This window comes from Salmo salar, chromosome ssa05 (genome assembly GCF_905237065.1).
Source record: "Salmo salar chromosome ssa05, Ssal_v3.1, whole genome shotgun sequence".
NCBI lineage: Eukaryota > Metazoa > Chordata > Actinopteri > Salmoniformes > Salmonidae > Salmo > Salmo salar.
In genome coordinates this window covers 75,135,155-75,148,956 of record NC_059446.1, presented here as the reverse complement: position 1 = coordinate 75,148,956, position 13,802 = coordinate 75,135,155, and the positions used below count along the sequence as shown (strand labels likewise).

At 44.4% G+C, this 13,802-nt stretch overlaps 2 protein-coding genes across 9 annotated transcripts in view; both read left to right on the top strand.

Moving 5' to 3' along the window:
* kcnn3 (potassium intermediate/small conductance calcium-activated channel, subfamily N, member 3) overlaps window positions 1-5,105 on the top strand; it is an 89,756-nt gene extending 84,651 nt beyond the window's left edge. The window contains 3 exon segments of the mRNA XM_045718899.1: window positions 2,831-3,042; window positions 3,044-3,078; window positions 3,081-5,105. Of these exon segments, the coding sequence (XP_045574855.1) occupies window positions 2,831-3,042; window positions 3,044-3,078; window positions 3,081-3,199 (366 nt within the window). The 3' untranslated portion in view covers window positions 3,200-5,105.
* A 1,277-nt stretch (window positions 5,106-6,382) lies between these two features.
* The window catches only part of LOC106605922 (nuclear pore membrane glycoprotein 210), a 43,812-nt gene continuing 36,392 nt past the window's right edge, over window positions 6,383-13,802 (top strand). For 3 of the 8 annotated variants that reach the window (XM_045718893.1, XM_045718891.1, XM_045718890.1), the window contains exons 1-12: window positions 6,384-6,864; window positions 7,025-7,194; window positions 7,278-7,409; window positions 8,054-8,132; window positions 9,770-9,920; window positions 10,110-10,242; window positions 12,190-12,333; window positions 12,484-12,552; window positions 12,652-12,758; window positions 12,901-13,041; window positions 13,127-13,264; window positions 13,421-13,576. In XM_045718893.1, the coding sequence (XP_045574849.1) occupies window positions 6,698-6,864; window positions 7,025-7,194; window positions 7,278-7,409; window positions 8,054-8,132; window positions 9,770-9,920; window positions 10,110-10,242; window positions 12,190-12,333; window positions 12,484-12,552; window positions 12,652-12,758; window positions 12,901-13,041; window positions 13,127-13,264; window positions 13,421-13,576 (1,587 nt within the window). In that variant the 5' untranslated portion in view covers window positions 6,384-6,697. Of the gene's footprint in view, window positions 6,865-7,024; window positions 7,195-7,277; window positions 7,410-8,053; window positions 8,133-9,769; window positions 9,921-10,109; window positions 10,243-12,189; window positions 12,334-12,483; window positions 12,553-12,651; window positions 12,759-12,900; window positions 13,042-13,126; window positions 13,265-13,420; window positions 13,577-13,802 lie in introns of all 8 variants that reach the window. The other 5 variants (XM_045718892.1, XM_045718895.1, XM_045718894.1 and 2 more) reach the window with 4 other exon arrangements.

Here is a 13,802-nt window from a genome sequence, read left to right as displayed (position 1 = left end):
ACAGGATATTGTTTACCTCTGCCACTGACTGGTGTCTTTGTGTACATGGACACTTCAGGATACAGAAAGCACCTCCTCCAAACAGCTAGGCTGCCCATAACAGCTGAGACGGAGCAGTAGCTCGCTAGTTACTTTGCTTTAGTCTTACTGTACTCAGGCCTGCAATCTGAAGGCCATGTACTGTTAGTCTATGTACGTGGCTGAGACAGTGCTACTAACTTGCACTTATATCCAAAGCTGTCCAAGCATGATACGAGGGGCTGGTATTTAAGAAGCACACAAACATAGACACACACACACACACACACACACACACACACACACACACACACACACACACACACACACACACACACACACACCACATGCAATACCCTCTGACACACACATAACTTTGCCCCCCAAATATATCTCAGCATTCCGCTGTTTCCATTCTGACCCGTCTGTTTCTGTGGCTTTGCGTCTCCTAGCAACCGGAACAAGTGTTAAAAATGGGATGACAGAGAGAAAAAACGAGAGGAGAGAGGAGAGAGGGAGGGGGTGTATTTCTGTTAATGTGTGGGTGTGAATGCGTGAGAGAGAGAAAGAGAGACAGAGAAAGAGAGAGGGTGGTTCGGTGTGTAGGTGGTGTGTGTGTGTCTCTATGAATCAGTGCCTTCTGCCACAAATATTTTCAATCGGCCACTCTTTACCATGGTTACGCTGCTCTGATGGGCGATGGAGGGTTGTTCTATCTACCTGTACTCTCTCTCTCTCCTTTCTTATTCAGCCTTAACTCTCTCTCTCTCCCTCTCTCTCTCTCTCTCTCTCTCTCCTTTCTTATTCAGCCTTAACTCTCTCTCTCTCATTTCTTATTCAGCATTAACTCTCTCTCTCTCCTTTCTTATTCAGCCTTAACTCTCTCTCTCCTTTCTTATTCAGCCTTAACTCTCTCTCTCCTTTCTTATTCAGCCTTAACTCTCTCTCTCTTTTCTTATTCAGCCTTAACTCTCTCTCTCTCTCTCTCTCTCTCTCTCTCTCTCTCTCTCTTCTTTCTTATTCAGCCTTAACTCTCTCTCTCTCCTTTCTTATTCAGCCTTAACTCTCTCTCTCTCTTTTCTTATTCAGCCTTAACTCTCTCTCTCTCTCTCTCTCTCTCTCTCTCTCTCTCTCTCTCTCTCATTTCTTATTCAGCATTAACTCTCTCTCTCTCCTTTCTTATTCAGCCTTAACTCTCTCTCTCTCTTTTCTTATTCAGCCTTAACTCTCTCTCTCTTTTCTTATTCAGCCTTAACTCTCTCTCTCTCCTTTCTTATTCAGCCTTGACTCTCTCTCTCTTTTCTTATTCAGCCTTAACTCTCTCTCTCTCTCTCTCTCTCTCTCTCTCTCTCTCTCCTTTCTTATTCAGCCTTAACTCTCTCTCTCCTTTCTTATTCAGCCTTAACTCTCTCTCTCTCTTTTCTTATTCAGCCTTAACTCTCTCTCTCTTTTCTTATTCAGCCTTAACTCTCTCTCTCTCTCTCTCTCTCTCTCTCTCTCTCTCCTTTCTTATTCAGCCTTAACTCTCTCTCTCTCCTTTCTTATTCAGTCTTAACTCTCTCTCTCTCTTTTCTTATTCAGCCTTAACTCTCTCTCTCTCCCTCTCTCTCTCTCTCTCTCTCTCTCTCTCTCATTTCTTATTCAGCATTAACTCTCTCTCTCTCCTTTCTTATTCAGCCTTAACTCTCTCTCTCTCTTTTCTTATTCAGCCTTAACTCTCTCTCTCTTTTCTTATTCAGCCTTAACTCTCTCTCTCTCCTTTCTTATTCAGCCTTGACTCTCTCTCTCCTTTCTTATTCAGCCTTAACTCTCTCTCTCTCATTTCTTATTCAGCCTTAACTCTCTCTCTCTCTTTTCTTATTCAGCCTTAACTCTCTCTCTCTTTTCTTATTCAGCCTTAACTCTCTCTCTCTCTCTCTCTCTCTCTCTCTCTCTCTCTCTCCTTTCTTATTCAGCCTTAACTCTCTCTCTCTCATTTCTTATTCAGCATTAACACTCTCTCTCTCTTTTCTTATTCAGCCTTAACACTCGCTCTCTTTTCTTATTCAGCCTTAACACTCTCTCTCTTTTCTTATTCAGCCTTAACTCTCTCTCTCCTTTCTTATTCAGCATTAACTCTCTCTCTCTCCTTTCTTATTCAGCCTTAACTCTCTCTCTCTCCTTTCTTATTCAGCCTTAACTCTCTCTCTCTCTCTCTCTCTCTCTCTCTCTCTCTCTCTCTCTCTCTCCTTTCTTATTCAGCCTTAACTCTCTCTCTCATTTCTTATTCAGCCTTAACTCTCTCTCTCTTTTCTTATTCAGCCTTAACTCTCTCTCTCTCCTTTCTTATTCAGCCTTTACCAGATGATAACGCCCACACAGAGGATTCCCTTCCTCACACTCACTCCTCTTCTCTTCTCTTCTCTTCTCTTCTCTTCTCTTCTCTTCTCTTCTCTTCTCTTCTCTTCTCTTCTCTTCTCTTCTCTTCTCTCTCTTTCTCATTCCCTTTTTCATGGCTCTCTTACTCAATCCTCCATATCTCACTAGTGATTGGGTTAATTCTAATTGAAGTCAGTCAATTCAGGAAGTAAACTGAAATAAAATTGAGTGACTTTAATTCAAATTTACTCCAACCCTGCTGATGTCATTGCTAAATGATCTTCCTCTCTCTCTCTGTGTGTGTGTGTGTGTGTGTGTGTGTGTGTGTGTGTGTGTGTGTGTGTGTGTGTGTGTGTGTGTGTGTGTGTGTGTGTGTGTGTGTGTGTGTGTGTGTGTGTGTGTGTGTGTGTGTGTGTGTGTGTGTGTGTGCGTGCGTGCGTGCGTGTGTGTACAGATGCAAAGTGTGATGTACGAGCTGATGTCGGAGCTGAACGATCGCAGTGAGGACCTGGAGCGGCAGATGCTGTCTCTGGAAACGCGGGTGGAACAGCTGACCTCCGGCTTCAGTGCCCTTCCTGCCCACCTGTCTGCCACGCTGTCTGCCCAGCACACCACCCTGCTCCACCTGCTCCGAGAGAGGGACTACAGAGGAGGAGGATGGGGAGGTGCAGGTGGAGGAGGGACAGCCCTGGTCCCTGTTGCTCAGCTGGCCCCTGCCCATGCCCTGACCCCAAGCACAACACTGGCCCCAGAGCCACAGCAGCCCCCAGAAGGAACCATAGAGGGCAGCACTAGTCCCAATACTAGCACTTCTAGTTGTTGAAGAGAGGAGGAGAGGATGGGAAGGGGAAAGAAGAGGTGAGGGTAGAGGAGGAGATAGAGGGCCAATAAGAATACGGGATGAGGTCAGCCCAAATACTAGCAACTTCAGATGCTGCAGAGAGGAGGAGGGAGGAGGATGGATGGGTAAGGGAGGGCAGCCAGATGCCCAACACTAGCTCATCCAGCTGCTAAGGAAAGGAGTAGGGAGGAGGGGTGGGATAGGGGAGGAAAATAGAGGAGTGGGGGAAATGAGGGAGGGTGAGGGAAAGGATCAGAGATAAGAGGCTGTGAGAGGGAGCGAGGGATGGGAGGTAGAGAAGGTAAGGGATAGGAGAGCCAAGGAGGTGGAGGGAGGTTGGGAGAGAGAGAAGCCAAGGAAGTGGAGGGAGGTTGGGAGTGAGAGAAGGGGATGGAAACGGAGAGGGGGGGAAAGAGGGATGAAGGGGGAAACAGATAACCAGGACTAATTACAGAGTTCTTTAATGGAATCCAATCTAATGACAGGAAAACATCTCCCTCTCTTTTTCCATTCGTCCCTCTCTATCCCTCTTTCTCTTCATCTCTTTCTCTCCCTCCATCTCTCTCCCTCTTCCCTCCCCTCCATCAGGAATTATTGACTATGACTTTTTGTCCTTATGATCTATTTTCTATCTAACTGCTACTTGTGTGGTAACGAGCATCCCTTTAACGAACCATTTAATCAACGACCATAATACATACTAAACACCACACACACACGCACGCACGCACACACACACACACACACACACACACACACACACACACACACACACACACACAAACACACACAACACACAACACACACTCTCCATGTAGTATACCTACCGTTTAACACACACATACACACACACCATGGCAACATAAACACACCACAACAAACACACACACACACAAAATAGCACACAATATTGCGCAGCATACTATAGTAGACTATAAAACACTATAGTATAGCCTATTACTGCCAAGCAGACAATGCACTAAGTCCAACTGAAAAGAACATACTGCCAGGCATTTATTACTTGACACAGAGAGCATAGACACGGTCCAAGGAAACACTACTGCCATATTTCCTTATGCACACACGTTCCCAAAACTCTGTTTTAATGAATGTATGCTGTACATTTCAAACCACAAGCACACAGTTTGCACAGGGGCACAGATATGCCTAAACCCACACACATACACGCTGAACCACACCCACATGCGGACACACACACACAATCTACCAAAGTGCTCTCTCTCAAATGGACTACAAAAGAGAGGCAGAAGAGGATGTCACTGGGGAGAAGAGATGGGAAGAGGAGTTTCAGATTTCCTGACAATGTTTTTCAAGGAACATTGGATTTGGACTAGTACTAGTGCTTTATGGACTGCACTTTTCACTGTGCTCGATGGACTGCCATAGACAGGGAATGAAGGAATATTAACCAGACCATGGCAAGAGAGAAACGGTTGCTTACAAAACTTAACCCTATAGACGAAGAGACTATATATCTGAGAGAATAATTATTATGATGTGATGGAATAAGGTACTATTTTACCTCTGTAAGCCCTTTCTACGGAGACCATTTTGAAAACTGTCTTATAGTGACATTCTGTGGCCGGAATACTGAATTACACCCGCTTGGAATATTGTACTGTACTGAAATCTACATAGCTTTGTATTGCTCAGTCTTTTCTACCATTACGATTTCACGGTTATAGCTAATATCTACTATTATTATACTATAGTATTCTTCTCATTCGTCCTGACAATTATGATAAATGTATTAATAATAAACTTTAATAATAATAAATAATGGACAAGGGAGGTGCGTTTGAGGGTGAAATTATTTTGTAATTTTATTTTATCAGAGATAATTAATAAAGTATATATCTATATAACATCACTGAGTTATTGGGTGAATTTTGGCTTGCCTGTTCTTTATTCTTTCGAATCATTACAGTTTACCTGCAGCATAAAAACTACTCTGACTGTAGAAACTTGTCCTGTTTCGAAAGGTTGCTTGATCAAATCCCAACCTGACAAGGTAAAAATCTGTCGTTCTGCCCCTGAGCAAGGCAGTTAACCTACTGTTCCCCGGTCGCCGAAGACCTGGATGTCGATTAAGGCAGTTCTCCACACCTCTCTGATTCAGAGGTTGGGTTAAATGCGGAAGACACATTTCAGTTGTATTCATTCAGTTGTACAACTGACTAAGTATCCCCCTTTCCTTTTCCTATGATAGAATACCTGATTTTATTGGCAATACAATGTGGCCTACATGGTAAAATGCAAGTGTTTTCTTTCCCCAGTCCAATTTACCCCTCACATTGTTGTTAAAATGGCAATCTGCACTTGTTACACACATTTGACATAAGTGAATGATATACCCATTGATTCTTGAAGAATATAACTTATAAATGCTTATGTTACAATAGTTATATTTTATTTGTTTTTAGTCTCATCCTTCAGCTCCACTCAACCCCTCCCATCTATCTCTGAACACCATCCAGTTTTGATTTCTATTTGCCATATATTTTTTTATATAGTATGTATAAACAGGAAGTAGAAGCCTAAGTGTTGTCCATTAGTTTACTCTAATTTGTAAATTCCTCATGAGCTTAGTTCAACTGTCACACCCCATCAGAACCCAAAATATAAACTTGTTTGACTCAAATGTTTGTAAACATTGTAAATGTAAACAAACACTGTATAGCCTCAAAACATGGTTAAAACGATAATGTTGATATTATGGATGATCACTGCTTGCATCCAAAGCTATGTCTATGAGTTTGAGAGTGGTTACATTTCTTCAGGCCCATCCCTTAGCTTGTTACCCAAAACACAGGTGGTTCATCTGCTTTGTTATTGTTTTAATCGCAGATTGGCACTTTAAAGAATCTAGATGCAGCTGCATAAGGAGTGTTTGAAGACGTGTTATGGTGCAAAATTGTATTTGTTCCTTGGAGATACAAAATGTATTGTATATCAATGTACAAAAGTTTAATACTTTTATGTTAGATAAAACAAATGTAGCCTGTCTGTCCAAATAATTATTTTGGGCCCCAAGAAGAGTAGAGTTGGTTGGGGAACGTTCAAGACTGTAAACACATGACGTCACTGTTCTTCTGTCACTAGCTCGTCATGAACGCACTTTTTTGTTTTTGCCAGCTGAGATCAAAAAACAACAATGATAGTGACGCCTTGCTGTCTACCTACATTTTGCAATATTGTTTAGTTTAATAGCTTTTTAGTTGCTGTTTTTGTCTCATTAATTCGTTTATTTAGAAATGACAAGTCAATGACGAACATATATTTTTTATTACTTGTTCGCTAGCAATGGCTATCGAAACCTCTAAGTTTAGCTAGTTAACGCTAGCTCGCGTTGACAGTTCAACGTAAACAATGCGACGTTGCTTAAAAAATGAAACTGCTCTAAAGTCAGTTTAAATGTTTTGATCGCAATTGTTGAGACCTCAAAATGTATTCACAATAATGGCCGTTTTAAACTCTAAAGTATTATGTACATTTTTTATTTTTAGTGTAACTATTATTGCTTTGAGCCAGTCGACAAGGTTGAATGTTCCCAAGTTACTTTTGCCCAGATCAAATCATAATCATGTCAACTTCACGTTGACAGCAGAGAAGGGATGCTATAAATGGTGAGTGGCAGTGAATGATGACATGAATGTTTCTATTCAGGTTGCCAAGTTGATGTCGTGGTGCTAAAAAAGCAGAAGATGTATCATCTGAAATATTAGACATAATGCCAAGTGGGTGTGGACAGAACGCCACTTAGTTATCTGTGTGTGATATTTTCAGGGTGTCCTCCCGACCCCAGGCAGTCGTTGTTTGGCCCCTCTCTCCTTCCATCCCTCCCTCCATCCTCCCTCCATCAGCCTGTAGCCAGCAGGTCCTAGTGTCCGCCCGGCCTCTGTCCGCTCCACTGGACACTAACCAAGGGGCCAGCATCATACGGGGACAGGACTCTGGTGAGGGGAGTGTGTGTGTGTAGCAGAACGGAGAGAGGGAGGGGTGTGGAGGGTGTAACTAAACAGCCCCCATCATCTTTCAGTGACTGGCCATACCCTGCGCTGTGATGTCATTGTTGACCAGATCAAGCAGATTCAGGTTGTCACGACGACACGTCAACTGTTCACCGAAGACCCACCCCTCGTGCTCTCCGTCATGGCACTGGACTCAGGAGGTACTCGCCTTGTCATTGACATATCACCCACCCCACACATTTAACTCAGTCAATATGTAGACAAGGGGTTGTTCCTTCTTTCATCCCTCCATATGAATGAGCGCTGAGCATGGGCCCACTGATGTTCCTTCGAGAGCTGAGCTTAAATGTCCCACACATCCAAATGTACCCCAGGCTCACAGGGGGAAAAACTCAAACCCAAAGGGTTAAAAGGAAACTTTGGTTTATTGTCGACAGTTTTCGGCTGCCAGGCCTAGTTCAAAATGAACCTGTCTATCACCTTTTGTCTATTATTCACATCCAGCCCCAGAAGTTCCCTTTTCCTCTTTATTCTCTTGGCTTAGAAACTCATCCAGGTCACAGTGTTCAGATTGTATAGCCATCCAATAGCCCAGGGTAGACTGGAGGAAAAAGACAGCAGGTGTTAGACTCAAGGCTAACTAACCTGAGGCTAGTCCCTGCAGACAGACAGACAGACTGTTGTGCTAAAGAACCTGGATCCTGGATCTGAGTGTTTACTGCTCCCTTCTGGCACCAGGAGTCTCTGCCTGAGGATGTCATTATCATCTCTCTCTCTCTCTCTCTCTCTCTCTCTCTCTCTCTCTCTCTCTCTCTCTCTCTCTCTCTCTCTCTCTCTCTCTCAGGCAACACATTCAGTAGTCTGGCAGGTCTACAGTTTGAGTGGAGGCTAGTAAAGGACTCAGAGACAGCAGAGATTGTTAGGTGAGAGGGATGGAGAAAGAGGGAAATAATGACGAAGGAAGATGAAAGAAACATACAGTCAACTGAAAACGTTATGTACAGTGCATTTGGAAAGTATTCAGACCCCTTGACATTTTCCACATTTTGTTACATTACACCCTTATTCTAAAATTGATTAAATACACATTTTCCTCATCAATCTACACACAATACCCCATAATTACAAAACAAAAACAGGTTTTTAGAATAAAAATAAAATAAATAAATACCTTATTTACATAAGCATTCACACCCTGTTTCCATTGATCATCCTTGAGATGTTTCTACAACTTGATTGGAGTCCACCTGTGGTAAATTCAATTGATTGGACATGATTTGGAAAGGCACACACCTGTCGATATAAGGTCTCACAGTTGACAGTGCATGTCAGAGCAAAAACCAAGCCATGAGGTTGAAGGAATTGTCCGTAGAGCTCCAAGACAGGATTGTGTCTCGGCACAGATCTGGGGAAGGGTACCAAAACATTTCTATAGCATTGAATATCCCCAAGAATACAGTGGCCTCCATCATTCTTAAATGGAAGAAGTTTGGAACCACCAAGACTTCCTAGAGCTGGCCGCCCGGCCAAACTGAGCAATCGTGGGAGAAGGTGACCAAGAACCCGATGGTCACTCTGACATAGCTCCATTGTTCCTCTGTGGAGATGGGAAAACCTTCCAGAAGGACAACCATCTCTGCAGCACTCCACCAATCAGGCCTTTATGGTAGAGTGGCCAGACGGAAGCCACTCTTCAGTAAAAGGCACATGACAGCCCACTTGGAATTTGCCAAAAGGCACCTAAAGGACTCTGACCATGAGAAACAAGATTCTCTGGTCTGATGAAACCAAGATTGAACTGTTTGGCCTGAATGCGAAGTGTCACGTGAAGCATGGTGGTGGCAGCACGGTGAAGCATGGTGGTGGCACATCATGCTGTGTGGATGTTTTTCAGCAGCAGGGAATGGGAGACTAGTCAAGATCGTGGGAAAGATGAATGAAGCAAAGGACAGCGAGAACTTGATGAAAACCTGCTCCAGAGCGCTCAGGACCTCAGACTGGGGCGAAGGTTCACCTTCCAACAGGACGACTCTAAGCACACAACCAAGACAATGCACGAGTGGCTTTGGGACAAGTCTTTGAATGTCTTTGAGTGACCCAGCCAGAGCCCAGACTTGAACCCGATCGAACATCTCTGGAGAGACCTGAAAATAGCTGTGCAGCAACATTCCCCTTCCAACCTGACAGAGCTTGAGAGGATCTGCAGAGAAGAATGAGAGAAACTCCCCAAATACAGGTGTGACAAGCTTGTAGCGTCATACCCAAGAAGACTCGAGGCTGTAATTGCTGCCAAAGGTGCTTCAACAAAGTACTAAGAAAAGGGTCTGAATACTTAATACTTATGTAAATGTGATATTTCAGTTTTTTATTTGTAATAAATTACCAAAAAATTCTAAAAACCTGTTTTTGCTCTGTCTTTATTGGGTATTGTGTGTAGATTGATGAGGGGGAAAAACAATTTAATCCATTTTAGAATAGGGTTGTCACGTAACACAATGTGGAAAAGGTCAAGGGGTCTGAATACTTCCCGAATGCACTGGATATACTGTATGTTGTGTAGGTTTGTGCGTTTCTCAGAGGCGGGCTACTCCCCGCCCCATCACATCCTTTCCCTGGAGGAAGCAGGTCAGAAAGGGGACAGTGTGTTGCTGGAGGGGGTCCGTAGCGGGGTGGTACAGGTCAGGGCCTCCCTCTCGCACCCAGACTACAAGGTAAGGAGGATGGAGGGATGGATGAAGGGATTGATGCATTGGCTTCCGAAGGATAAATACATTGATGGAAGCACCTGGAATGAGTGGATGGGGCGATGGGGCGATAGATTATGGATGAAGATGGATGGATTAGTTTAGGTGTAAGACTAGTTTGTGCTGGTTTTTACCTGTCCCCTGTGTGTTACTTAGTGGGTAGAGCCAGCCTCTGTGAGCCTGACCGTGACAGACAGACTCTACCTTAGCCCCTCCCATGACGCCTACCTGCTGCTAGGCTCCACCCTCTCCTTCAGAGTCTGGAAAAGCGTGCATGACACAGAAACGGGTGAGTCCCTAATGTAGACACTAGTGTAGTCTGTCAGATCTTTACAGAGCCTTTAGGATGAGTCCCTAATGTAGACAGTAGTGTAGTCTGTCAGATCTTTACAGAGCCTTTAGGTGAGTCCCTAATGTCGACAGTAGTGTAGTCTGTCAGATCTTTACAGAGCCTTTAGGGTGAGTCCCTAATGTAGACAGTAGTGTAGTCTGTCAGATCTTTACAGAGCCTTTAGGGTGAGTCCCTAATGTAGACAGTAGTGTAGTCTGTCAGATCTTTACAGAGCCTTTAGGTGAGTCCCTAATGTAGACAGTAGTGTAGTCTGTCAGATCTTTACAGAGCCTTTAGGTGAGTCCCTAATGTAGACAGTAGTGTAGTCTGTCAGATATTTACAGAGCCTTTAGGTGAGTCCCTAATGTAGACAGTAGTGTAGTCTGTCAGATCTTTACAGAGCCTTTAGGGTGAGTCCCTAATGTAGACAGTAGTGTAGTCTGTCAGATCTTTACAGAGCCTTTAGGTGTGTCCCTAATGTAGACAGTAGTGTAGTCTGTCAGATATTTACAGAGCCTTTAGGTGAGTCCCTAATGTAGACAGTAGTGTAGTCTGTCAGATCTTTACAGAGCCTTTAGGTGTGTCCCTAATGTAGACAGTAGTGTAGTCTGTCAGATCTTTACAGAGCCTTTAGGATGAGTCCCTAATGTAGACAGTAGTGTAGTCTGTCAGATCTTTACAGAGCCTTTAGGATGAGTCCCTAATGTAGACAGTAGTGTAGTCTGTCAGATCTTTACAGAGCCTTTAGGTGAGTCCCTAATGTCGACAGTAGTGTAGTCTGTCAGATCTTTACAGAGCCTTTAGGGTGAGTCCCTAATGTAGACAGTAGTGTAGTCTGTCAGATCTTTACAGAGCCTTTAGGGTGAGTCCCTAATGTAGACAGTAGTGTAGTCTGTCAGATCTTTACAGAGCCTTTAGGTGAGTCCCTAATGTAGACAGTAGTGTAGTCTGTCAGATCTTTACAGAGCCTTTAGGTGTGTCCCTAATGTAGACAGTAGTGTAGTCTGTCAGATCTTTACAGAGCCTTTAGGATGAGTCCCTAATGTAGACAGTAGTGTAGTCTGTCAGATCTTTACAGAGCCTTTAGGATGAGTCCCTAATGTAGACAGTAGTGTAGTCTGTCAGATCTTTACAGAGCCTTTAGGGTGAGTCCCTAATGTAGACAGTAGTGTAGTCTGTCAGATCTTTACAGAGCCTTTAGGTGAGTCCCTAATGTAGACAGTAGTGTAGTCTGTCAGATCTTTACAGAGCCTTTAGGTGTGTCCCTAATGTAGACAGTAGTGTAGTCTGTCAGATCTTTACAGAGCCTTTAGGATGAGTCCCTAATGTAGACAGTAGTGTAGTCTGTCAGATCTTTACAGAGCCTTTAGGATGAGTCCCTAATGTAGACAGTAGTGTAGTCTGTCAGATCTTTACAGAGCCTTTAGGGTGAGTCCCTAATGTAGACAGTAGTGTAGTCTGTCAGATATTTACAGAGCCTTTAGGTGAGTCCCTAATGTAGACAGTAGTGTAGTCTGTCAGATATTTACAGAGCCTTTAGGGTGAGTCCCTAATGTAGACAGTAGTGTAGTCTGTCAGATCTTTACAGAGCCTTTAGGTGAGTCCCTAATGTAGACAGTAGTGTAGTCTGTCAGATCTTTACAGAGCCTTTAGGTGAGTCCCTAATGTAGACAGTAGTGTAGTCTGTCAGATCTTTACAGAGCCTTTAGGGAGCTTTATGGGTCTTCTAGTTAGGGTCCCTTTGTGTTTCTCTAAGATCCAGAGGAAGAAGACTGAAGGAACATCAAAGCTCAGACAAATATATTGGAGACAGAAAACATCAAGTGCTCAGTCCTCCTTGTACTTATTAGAGCTGTAGAGCAGCCGATGATGCACCAGCAATGTTCTCTTCTCTGTCTCCTATAGAGGTGGTGCTGGGTGAGGGAGAGTATGAGCTGTCTGTAGAGAGAGACCCAAATTACGATGATGATGTCATCACTGTGGACCAGGACACAGGGACCATCACCGCCCGAGGGCTAGGCCGCACCACGCTGTCCGTCACACACCCCAGTGTCCTTCCGCCATGGGACCACCTTACCTAACCACTTTAAAGTTATTCCTGTAGTTTAGCATTAATGTAGTCCTATAAGGTGTGGTTTCTGGGGTTATGGGTAGTGTAGTCCTACAGGTGTGGTTTTCCTCAGCATTCCCTGTACCCAGGCCTACCAGAAAACTCTGCTTCCCACCTGCCTCGCTGTTCTGTGTTTGTGGTGGAGCCAAGTTACCTGAGTGAGTGAGCCCAGCTATCAACATGTCTATTGTCGTACTATGGCAAGCCGTGACTGTGTGTGTGTGTGTGTGTGTGTGTGTGTGTGTGTGTGTGTGTAGCGCTAGGTGTGGAGGAGGAGGACAGGTGGGTGTTGGAGAGTGGTCGTCAGTACCAGGTGACTGTACGAGTTCACGACCAGGAGGGTCACACAGCACACCTGGCACAGGTAACGTTACCATGACAACTATAAGAGTTACCTTCCCTTACACTAGACCTCTAAAGCCTACTCTGTCAGGGACAGCAGGCTTATCTGAACCTAACACCTTTCTCTCTCCCCCTCCTCTCTAACCCCTCTCTCCCTTTGGTAGAATGTGGTGATGACCGTGGACTTCTCTGATTGGCTGTTCTATGTCCTGGAGACTTCCTCTAACAGTTCCTACCATGTACTGGAAACACGAGGGTCTGGGCACACTACTATACGAGCTGCACTGTTCACTGTGCTCACTGAGGTACACACACACACCTCTGTCAAACATCATGGCACCTTGACATGGGTGATGACAATATCATTACCATCGTTCTCTCTCTCTCCAGGATGGCCGAGCGTTGCCCCTGATACCACCAATCAGAGCAGAGCAAGAAGTTGAGATCTACGAGCCCCTCACCCTGCAGCCCCGCCTCCTTGTGTTTCCCTGGCAACCTGAGGGACAGCTCTATCAGCACCACTTGCAGGTGTGTGTGTGTGTGTGTGTGTGTGTGTGTGTGTGTGTGTGTGTGTGTGTGTGTAACAGAAAGAGAGACAGGTGTGTTTGACTACTGTAAGTCTGTATATGTTTAAGTGTGTGTTTATCTGTATTCATGACATGGTCTTTATGTGTGTGTGTCCAGGTAGAGGGTGGCAGTGGTGCTGTGAGCTGGTCGGTGAGTGACAGTGATGTTGCCGTGGTGACAATAAAAGGGGAAGTCATGGCGGGAAAGAGACGGGGCCAAGTGGATATTCAGGCATCAGACGCACGCAACCCTTTACACACCGCTACTGGACAGGTGAGTGTGTCCACACACACACAATCCCAAATCAACTTCTTGTACCTACGGCAGATACACTTGAGTAGATCTGAGGATTGGACAGGTTTATCCAATCGATGGGAATAACACACTCTTATCTCACAGTACACACTATAGTAACAGTAGCACCCTCTCATCTCCTCATCCCTCTGTCTCTCTCTCTCTCTCTCTCTCGCTGGCTCTCTCTTTCTCTATCACTCTCTCT